The sequence below is a fragment of the Neocloeon triangulifer genome, unplaced genomic scaffold (assembly GCF_031216515.1).
Source record: "Neocloeon triangulifer isolate White Clay Creek 2 clone unplaced genomic scaffold, ASM3121651v1 ptg000013l, whole genome shotgun sequence".
Lineage (NCBI taxonomy): Eukaryota > Metazoa > Arthropoda > Insecta > Ephemeroptera > Baetidae > Neocloeon > Neocloeon triangulifer.
Genome location: NW_026775555.1, coordinates 932,389 through 941,609, shown reverse-complemented (window position 1 = coordinate 941,609; position 9,221 = coordinate 932,389). Strand labels below are relative to the sequence as shown.

At 50.9% G+C, this 9,221-nt stretch overlaps 1 protein-coding gene across 1 annotated transcript; it reads right to left on the bottom strand.

Annotated features, from left to right (window-relative positions):
- Positions 1–1,213: 1,213 nt before the first annotated feature.
- On the bottom strand, positions 1,214–4,280 carry LOC132198915 (uncharacterized). Its single transcript, XM_059623214.1, has 2 exons — positions 4,014–4,280; positions 1,214–3,901 (listed from the first exon to the last, which is right to left on the bottom strand). Exon 2 carries the CDS (start codon positions 2,975–2,977, stop codon positions 1,229–1,231), a length of 1,749 nt encoding a protein of 582 aa, XP_059479197.1. The 5' UTR covers positions 2,978–3,901; positions 4,014–4,280; the 3' UTR covers positions 1,214–1,228.
- Positions 4,281–9,221: the final 4,941 nt, after the last annotated feature.

The following is a 9,221-nucleotide window of genomic DNA, read 5'->3' as shown; positions in this document are numbered from 1 at the left end:
TTAATTGAGCTTCGAAGAAAATGACATTTATCCCAATTAGGTGTCAAATTAGCCTCTTTCATCAATCGGAAAAATTCTTTCAAAACCTCAAAATGCAACTCAAGCGTTGGAGTACCAATAAAGACATCATCAATATAATTTTTTATATATTTCCTAATCCAAGAATTTGCAAGAACTCCGTCAAACACGCGCATAAAACCGGGACCGCTATTAATAGCGCCAAATGGAATGACACAAAATTGTAATAATCCCCTCCCTGGAACAAAAAAAGCGGTTTTTGGCCGGCTCTCTGCGTCAAGTGGCACTTGCCAATAACTCTTTTTAAAATCGACAGAGCTAATGAATCGAAAATCTCCCAAATTATCTAATATTGATGACAAAATTGGCACTGCATACGCATCTTCAACAGTTACTTTATTAACCTCGCGCATATCAAGAACTAAACGCGGCTCTTTCCCTTTCTCGTCATTACGCACAAAAAACACCGGCGAGCACCAAGGGCTCTGGGCATATTCAATGACGCCGAGCTCTAACATCTCGTCTATGTTCTTGTGCATTAACTCCAACATCGGCGGCGCAATGTAAAATTGTTTGCATTTAATTGGCCTCGCATCGCCCGTGTCAATGTGGTATTCAGTTTTAACTCGGCCTAATTTCTTTGGAAAATCTTTCTTAACGTTTTCAATGAAACCAAGCAATTCCTTTCTTTGCTTTTCATTCAAAGCGTCGCCGTCCGCCCTCGCCGATGAAATTCTCTCAGGCGGCCGCGGCGCCTCGCTCGCATTTTGAGAAGTGAAATGCCAAGTCCCATTTAAAACGTCCGGGACAAAACCTGTCCGAACCCAAAAATTCAAACCGAGAATTAAAGCCTGATCCACTTTGGGAACAATTAATGCTGGAATTAAAAATGTTTTACCGTCCAACGTAATTGGCAAATCAACGCAACCGCCCACCAAATTGTGACTGCCGTCAGCCAACTCAACATTTTTAATCATTGTTTTTCGGATGTGCAAATTGAGCTCCTTAATCAAATACTCTCCCGGCCCCCCCAAAACACACATTGAGGCCCCACAATCAAGCAACGCCGTTACTTTACGGCCCACTATTTGCACATCTAAAAACAAACGATCATCCTCGTCTACAGACGTAAATTTTCTCCCTAACTTTGACCTCAAATTTCGCTTAATTGAATCAATTTTTGCACGCACGGTATCAATACGGATCTTTCCTACGAAGCGGCTCCACTCGCAGCCGGTCCGTCTGCACTGTTTGCGGGCCTGCTCGGCTGCGTGTTGCCTCCAGCAGGGCCCTCCTGCACGTTTTTTGCACGGCGGCATTTCTCATTCTTGCACGTCTTGCGGGACACACCCTGAGCACCACATCCCCAACAAAAGAAATTCACAACTTTTGAGGGGCAGTAGACGTAAGTGTGCCCCGGCTGAGCACAATTCCAACACCTCCTGGCACGCCCGGGGTCAGAATTTGCTCGCGCAAAAGCTGGATGTGGCTGCTTTGAGCCGGGGACAAAATTCGACCCCTTAGCCCCACCCTGGGTCCAATTCGGCCGATTGTCTCCCTTCGCCACCGTCCCATCAACTGCTACAGTTGCAGCGCGCGCCCTCGGCTGACTGTCACTCGATTGCGATGCCTTCGCGGCACTCGCCTTGCCCGAATCCGCGGCCCTTGAATTTGGCTTTTTATACACCAGGCTCGGCTGCACTGGGTTATCTGGTGCCACTGGTTCGCGATAATTGTCAATGAGCGACTGAACCGACTCTAATTTCAGGCCTTCAGCCACCAACTCGTCCAACGTTTTGATTTTTGACAGTGGCAGGTTTTTTAATAAAAACGGATTAAGTCGCTCCTTGAGGAAAGACAAACGCTCCGCCTCATGTGGTGGAAATTCAAGAAGAGAAAAGCTCCTCTGCATTTCCGCCACATAAAGATTTAATCGCTCTTCCCTCCCCTGCGTTCTCAATCGAAGCTGCTGCCACAGTCGCGAATCAAAATTGGCGGGTTTGAAATTCTGCAAAAATTCCGGCTCAAATTCACTCCACGACGCCCACTTTCCGCGATTCGCAATGAACCACGTTTTTGCCGGGCCCGTGAACAAATTGTGCGCGCCGCGCCAAAACTCGCTCTCGGACAAATTGCACTCCTCTCTTTTCAGCGACACTTCAAACAAAAAATCAGCAAACGACACTTTCTCTTTCGCCTCGCCGGAGAACTGAATTTTCCAGTCCGCCACTGGAATCATTTTTCCAGCTCTCCGTGGCTCGGGAAAAGAGCGAAGTCCGCCGGCTGCCGCATCTGCAAGAAGTGGCACCGGTTCATTTCTCTGCGCGTCAAAACGCATTGGCAAATACAATAGTACGTCATCAAACCACGATGGCTGTGGCCTCGGGGTGGATTGGGCACGCAACCCCCCTCCCCCCTGGTCAAGGTCAATTTCCGGCTGGGCAACGTCACCCAGCGCGGCCACAGTCTCGTTTAGCTCATCAAAGAGAGCCGCGTTCGCCTGCGCCTGCTCACCTCCGACCTGCTCAGGGTCCTCCTCGCGTACGCCCCTCAAAACATTAAAGGCCGCACGCAAGTGCTCCCACAAAGTCGAAACTAAGCCCTTGCAACGCTCCGCGCCCTCCGCAGGCTTCAGCCTCAAAAGACACTCGCGCAAATATGCAATCTGCGCTCGCACCTTCCGAGCCTCGGTGGCAGACTTTGCGTTGGCGACGTCCTGCACCCTTGCTTTTACTGTCCCGACTTGAACGGAAATGAAATTCAGCTCCTCCACGACGGCTGGAGTTTCCACAATCACCGGCCTCTCGCGGGCCCCACTCGCAAACGCGTCGTGTGCTGCTTTTAATTCAGCTCGCAAGGCTGTGATATTTTTCTCGCCAATCTCTATTCCTAACGCCACGCACTCATGCCGCACAAATTCTTCATTCAAACGATCAAATTCGATCTTGAAATTATCCATTTTAACAATAAAAATCAACACAAAACAAAACTAAATATTTCAAACGCAACAAGAAAATAAATAAAAATTAACAATGCAATACACGCAAGAGGAATTTAGAATTTCACGCTAGCCACGAATGCACTACGGAATCCAAATAACGCTCAAGCGGCCCGATCGCGATGTCGCTCGCTTAGCAAACGCCGACCGAAAAACACAAAATACCGAAACAATAACGGCCCTCCGGTTCGAGACTCGCACGTCAACACGCCCCGCGCACGCAAGACGACCGAATAAATTCCGACTACTCGACTAGCCACGCAGAAAATTTAAAAGGGATGCCATATAACGTTACTTAGTTCTTTCTGGAAACTTCTTCTATGTTGGGATGCCAGTAACAGATTTAAATGCTGCTACACATTATGCTCAATTAAATTCTCAAAATTCAAAATAAAAAAACTAAACCAGGGTTCGTTTTCTGGTGGCTCCTGAAATGTGCAAACTGACTGAACTGTTGAAAATAATTTGGAGATTCGTATCGCAATAAAAAAGAAGACCAAAGTTACAATTAATTTTGCAGGTAGTAAAATATGCAAAACTCTATTGTAAAATTTTAATGATAATAATTAGTATGAATGTAATGTAATGAAATTAGTGTATCAATATAAAAAAAGGGTAGGAAAAGGAATTGGATACAATATCAAAAGTGCACTTTCAAAAATGGTACTTATTCGTCGATGTCCATTTGATGAGTCGTTCTCTCTTGCTGCTCGTTGACTCTCTCAAACCCGAAGGGTGAAACGTGAAATGTGAGTGGCTCGTGCAGTGACCCAATTGACGAGGTCATTCGGCAAGCTCAGGGTGGTGTTTGAGCCGCCGTCCGGAATGACGCCCCGGTTGGCTCCACGAAGCCGTTCCTAGACACCAAACGGCCCCGAGGGGCGCCTGAAAGGTCGAAAGCGTCGTGTCAGTGAACCCGAAGGGAAAAATAGGGTGGCTCGGAAGTCCACCGGACAAAGGCCCAAATGGGGTTTAAAAATTTGCTAATAAAACTCACGTTTTACTTTGTGTCCACGACACTCGTTCGGATCCGATTTCGGCACTCGGCCGATCGTTTTGGCGAACGCACACCGCAACGGCAAGTGCGTCGCCCTTGATTGGTTTTGGGCCACTGACTCCGACCGCTTTCTGCGGAAAGCACCGCGGTGCCTCCCACCTTCCGGCACCCGTCACGTGCAAGGTGCAAAGTGCACTTGCAGGCGAGCACACTCACTTTCACTCTCGCAGCTCCCTCGCCGCCTCTGGTCTTGTCCGGCGACGTACAATTTTATTTTAAAGGGTGAAGGAAAGGAAAGTGAAATTAAAAAAAGTGTATAAAAAAAGAAATAGATTTTGCAAAATAAAAAAATGTGTGTGTAATAAATTCTGCAATATCCTAACTGCCAATTAATCGTTATAGGAGTGACTCTGGAAAGAGGGAGTAACTCCGGCGAGAGGAAGTGACTAAGGTACGAGGGAGCAACTCTGGCCAAAAACGCCATAGCGGCTGGGAGCGGCTCTGGGAAGAGGGAGTAACTCCTGCATTAGGGAGCAGGAGAGAGCAACTCCGGCCAGAGGGAGTGACTCTGGTATGAGGGAGCAACTCTGGCCAAAAATGCTATTGCTGCTGGAAGCTCCTCTGGAAAGAGGAGTAACTCCTGCATTAGGGAGCAGGAGAGAGCAACTCCGGCCAGAGGGAGTGACTCTGGTATGAGGGAGCAACCTTGGCCTAAAATGCTATAGCGGCTGGGAGTGGTTCTGGAAAGAGGGAGTAACTCCGACCAGAGGAAGTGACTCAGGTATGAGGGAGCTACTCTGGCCAAAAATGCTATAGCGGCTGGGAGCGGCTCTGGAAAGAGGGAGTAACTCCTGCTTTAGGGAGCAGGAGAGAGCAACTCCGGCCAGAGGGAGTGTTTCTGGTATGAGGGAGCAACCTTGGCCAAAAATGCTAGAGCGGCTGGGAGTGGCTCAGGAAAGATGGAGTAACTCCTGCATTAGGAAGCAAGAGAGAGCAACTCCGGCCAGAGGTCGTGACTCTGGTATGAGGGAGCAACTCTGGCCAAACATGCTATAGCTGCTGGGAGCAGCTCTGGAAAGAGGGAGTAACTCCAGCATTAGGGAGCAGGAGAGAGCAACTCTGGCGAGGGGGAGTGACTCTGTAATGAGGGAGCATCTTTGGCCAAAAATGCTATAGCGACTGGGAGTTGCTCTAGAAAGAGGGAGTAGCTCCGGCCAGAGGAAGTGACTCAGGTATGAGGGAGCAACTCTGGCCAAAAATGCTATAGCGGCTGAGAGCGGCTCTGGGAAGAGGGAGTAACTATTGCACTAGGGAGCAGGAGAGAGCAACTCCAGCCAGAGGGAGTGACTCTGGTATGAGGGAGCAACTCTGGCCAGAGGGAGTGACTCTGGAAAGAGGGAGTAACTCCGGCGAGAGGAAGTGACTAAGGTACGAGGGAGCAACTCTGGCCAAAAACGCCATAGCGGCTGGGAGCGGCTCTGGGAAGAGGGAGTAACTCCTGCATTAGGGAGCAGGAGAGAGCAACTCCGGCCAGAGGGAGTGACTCTGGTATGAGGGAGCAACTCTGGCCAAAAATGCTATAGCGGCTGGGAGCGGCTCTTGAAAGAGGGAGTAGCTCCGTCATTAGGGAGCAGGAGAAAGCAACTCCGGCCAGAGGGAGTGACTCTGGTATGAGGGAGCAACTCTGGCCAAAAATGCTATTGCTGCTGGAAGCTCCTCTGGAAAGAGGGAGTAACTCCTACATTAGGGAACAGGAGAGAGCAACTCCGGCCAGAGGGAGTGACTCTGGTATGAGGGAGAAACTCTGGCCAAAAATTCTATGGCCGCTGGGAGCGGCTCTGGAAAGAGGGAGTAACTCCTGCATTAGGGAGCAGGAGAGAGCAACTCTGGTCAGGGGGAGTGAAAACGGTATGAGGGAGCAACTCTGGCCAAAAATGCTATAGCGGCTGGGAGTGGCTCTGGAAAGAGGGAGTAACTCCGGCCAGAGAAGTGACTCAGGTATAAGGGAGCAACTCTGGCCAAAAATGCTAAAGCGTCTGGGAGCGGCTCTTTATAGAGGGAGTAACTCCGTCATTAGGGAGCAGGAGAGAGCAACTCCAGCCAGAGTGAGTGACTCTGGTATGAGTGAGCAACTCTGGCTAAAAATTCTATAGCGGCTTGGAGCGGCTCTGGAAAGAGGGAGTAACTCCTGCATTAGGGAGCAGGAGAGAGCAACTCCGGCCAGAGTGAGTGACTCTTGTATGAGGGAGCAACTCTGGCCAAAAATGCTATAGCGGCTGGGATCGGCTCTGGAAAGAGGGAGTAATTCCGGTCAGAGTAAAGTGACTCTGGTATGTGTGAGCATCTCTGGCCAAAAATTCTATAGCGGCTTGGAGCGGCTCTGGAAAGAGGAGTAACTCCTGCATTAGGGAGCAGGAGAGAGCAACTCCGGCCAGAGGGAGTGACTCTGGTATGAGGGAGAATCTCTGGCCAAAAATGCTAGAGCGGCTGGGAGCGGCTCTGGAAAGAGGAGTAACTCCTGCATTAGGGAGCAGGAGAGAGCAACTCCGGCCAGAGGGAGTGACTCTGGTATGAGGGAGCAACCTTGGCCAAAAATGCTAGAGCGGCTGGGAGTGGCTCTGGAAAGAGGGAGTAACTCCTGCATTAGGAAGCAAGAGAGAGCAACTCCGGCCAGAGGGAGTGACTCTGGATGAGGGAGAAACTCTGGCCTAAAATGCTATAGCGGCTGGGAGTGGTTCTGGAAAGAGGGAGTAACTCCGACCAGAGGAAGTGACTCAGGTATGAGGGAGCTACTCTGGCCAAAAATGCTATAGCGGCTGGAAGCTCCTCTGGAAAGAGGGAGTAACTCCTACATTAGGGAACAGGAGAGAGCAACTCCGGCCAGAGGGAGTGACTCTGGTATGAGGGAGAAACTCTGGCCAAAAATTCTATGGCCGCTGGGAGCGGCTCTGGAAAGAGGGAGTAACTCCTGCATTAGGGAGCAGGAGAGAGCAACTCTGGTCAGGGGGAGTGAAAACGGTATGAGGGAGCAACTCTGGCCAAAAATGCTATAGCGGCTGGGAGTGGCTCTGGAAAGAGGGAGTAACTCCGGCCAGAGAAGTGACTCAGGTATAAGGGAGCAACTCTGGCCAAAAATGCTAAAGCGTCTGGGAGCGGCTCTTTATAGAGGGAGTAACTCCGTCATTAGGGAGCAGGAGAGAGCAACTCCAGCCAGAGTGAGTGACTCTGGTATGAGTGAGCAACTCTGGCTAAAAATTCTATAGCGGCTTGGAGCGGCTCTGGAAAGAGGGAGTAACTCCTGCATTAGGGAGCAGGAGAGAGCAACTCCGGCCAGAGTGAGTGACTCTTGTATGAGGGAGCAACTCTGGCCAAAAATGCTATAGCGGCTGGGATCGGCTCTGGAAAGAGGGAGTAATTCCGGTCAGAGTAAAGTGACTCTGGTATGAGTGAGCATCTCTGGCCAAAAATTCTATAGCGGCTTGGAGCGGCTCTGGAAAGAGGAGTAACTCCTGCATTAGGGAGCAGGAGAGAGCAACTCCGGCCAGAGGGAGTGACTCTGGTATGAGGGAGAATCTCTGGCCAAAAATGCTAGAGCGGCTGGGAGCGGCTCTGGAAAGAGGAGTAACTCCTGCATTAGGGAGCAGGAGAGAGCAACTCCGGCCAGAGGGAGTGACTCTGGTATGAGGGAGCAACCTTGGCCAAAAATGCTAGAGCGGCTGGGAGTGGCTCTGGAAAGAGGGAGTAACTCCTGCATTAGGAAGCAAGAGAGAGCAACTCCGGCCAGAGGGAGTGACTCTGGATGAGGGAGAAACTCTGGCCTAAAATGCTATAGCGGCTGGGAGTGGTTCTGGAAAGAGGGAGTAACTCCGACCAGAGGAAGTGACTCAGGTATGAGGGAGCTACTCTGGCCAAAAATGCTATAGCGGCTGGGAGCGGCTCTGGAAAGAGGGAGTAACTCCTGCTTTAGGGAGCAGGAGAGAGCAACTCCGGCCAGAGGGAGTGTTTCTGGTATGAGGGAGCAACCTTGGCCAAAAATGCTAGAGCGGCTGGGAGTGGCTCTGGAAAGATGGAGTAACTCCTGCATTAGGAAGCAAGAGAGAGCAACTCCGGCCAGAGGTCGTGACTCTGGTATGAGGGAGCAACTCTGGCCAAAAATGCTATAGCTGCTGGGAGCAGCTCTGGAAAGAGGGAGTAACTCCAGCATTAGGGAGCAGGAGAGAGCAACTCTGGCGAGGGGGAGTGACTCTGTAATGAGGGAGCAACTTTGGCCAAAAATGCTAAAGCGACTGGGAGTTGCTCTAGAAAGAGGGAGTAGCTCCGGCCAGAGGAAGTGACTCAGGTATGAGGGAGCAACTCTGGCCAAAAATGCTATAGCGGCTGAGAGCGGCTCTGGGAAGAGGGAGTAACTATTGCACTAGGGAGCAGGAGAGAGCAACTCCAGCCAGAGGGAGTGACTCTGGTATGAGGGAGCAACTCTGGCCAGAGGGAGTGACTCTGGAAAGAGGGAGTAACTCCGGCGAGAGGAAGTGACTAAGGTACGAGGGAGCAACTCTGGCCAAAAACGCCATAGCGGCTGGGAGCGGCTCTGGGAAGAGGGAGTAACTCCTGCATTAGGGAGCAGGAGAAAGCAACTCCGGCCAGAGGGAGTGACTCTGGTATGAGGGAGCAACTCTGGCCAAAAATGCTATTGCTGCTGGAAGCTCCTCTGGAAAGAGAGAGAAACTCCTACATTAGGGAGCAGGAGAGAGCAACTCCGGCCAGAGGGAGTGACTCTGGTATGAGGGAGCAACTCTGGCCAAAAATTCTATGGCCGCTGGGAGCGGCTCTGGAAAGAGGGAGTAACTCCTGCATTAGGGAGCAGGAGAGAGCAACTCCGGCCAGGGGGAGTGAAAACGGTATGAGGGAGCAACTCTGGCCAAAAATGCTATAGCGGCTGGGAGTGGCTCTGGAAAGAGGGAGTAACTCCGGCCAGAGAAAGTGACTCAGGTATAAGGGAGCAACTCTGGCCAAAAATGCTAAAGCGTCTGGGAGCGGCTCTTAAAAGAGGGAGTAACTCCGTCATTAGGGAGCAGGAGAGAGCAACTCCGGCCAGAGTGAGTGACTCTGGTATGAGTGAGCAACTCTGGCTAAAAATTCTATAGCGGCTTGGAGCGGCTCTGGAAAGAGGGAGTAACTCCTGCATTAGGGAGCAGGAGAGAGCAACTCCGG

Bases quoted from the DNA above. Each gene is read 5' to 3' on its own strand.
- LOC132198915 (XM_059623214.1), bottom strand. From the start codon at position 2,977: ATGGATAATTTCAAGATCGAATTTGATCGTTTGAATGAAGAATTTGTG.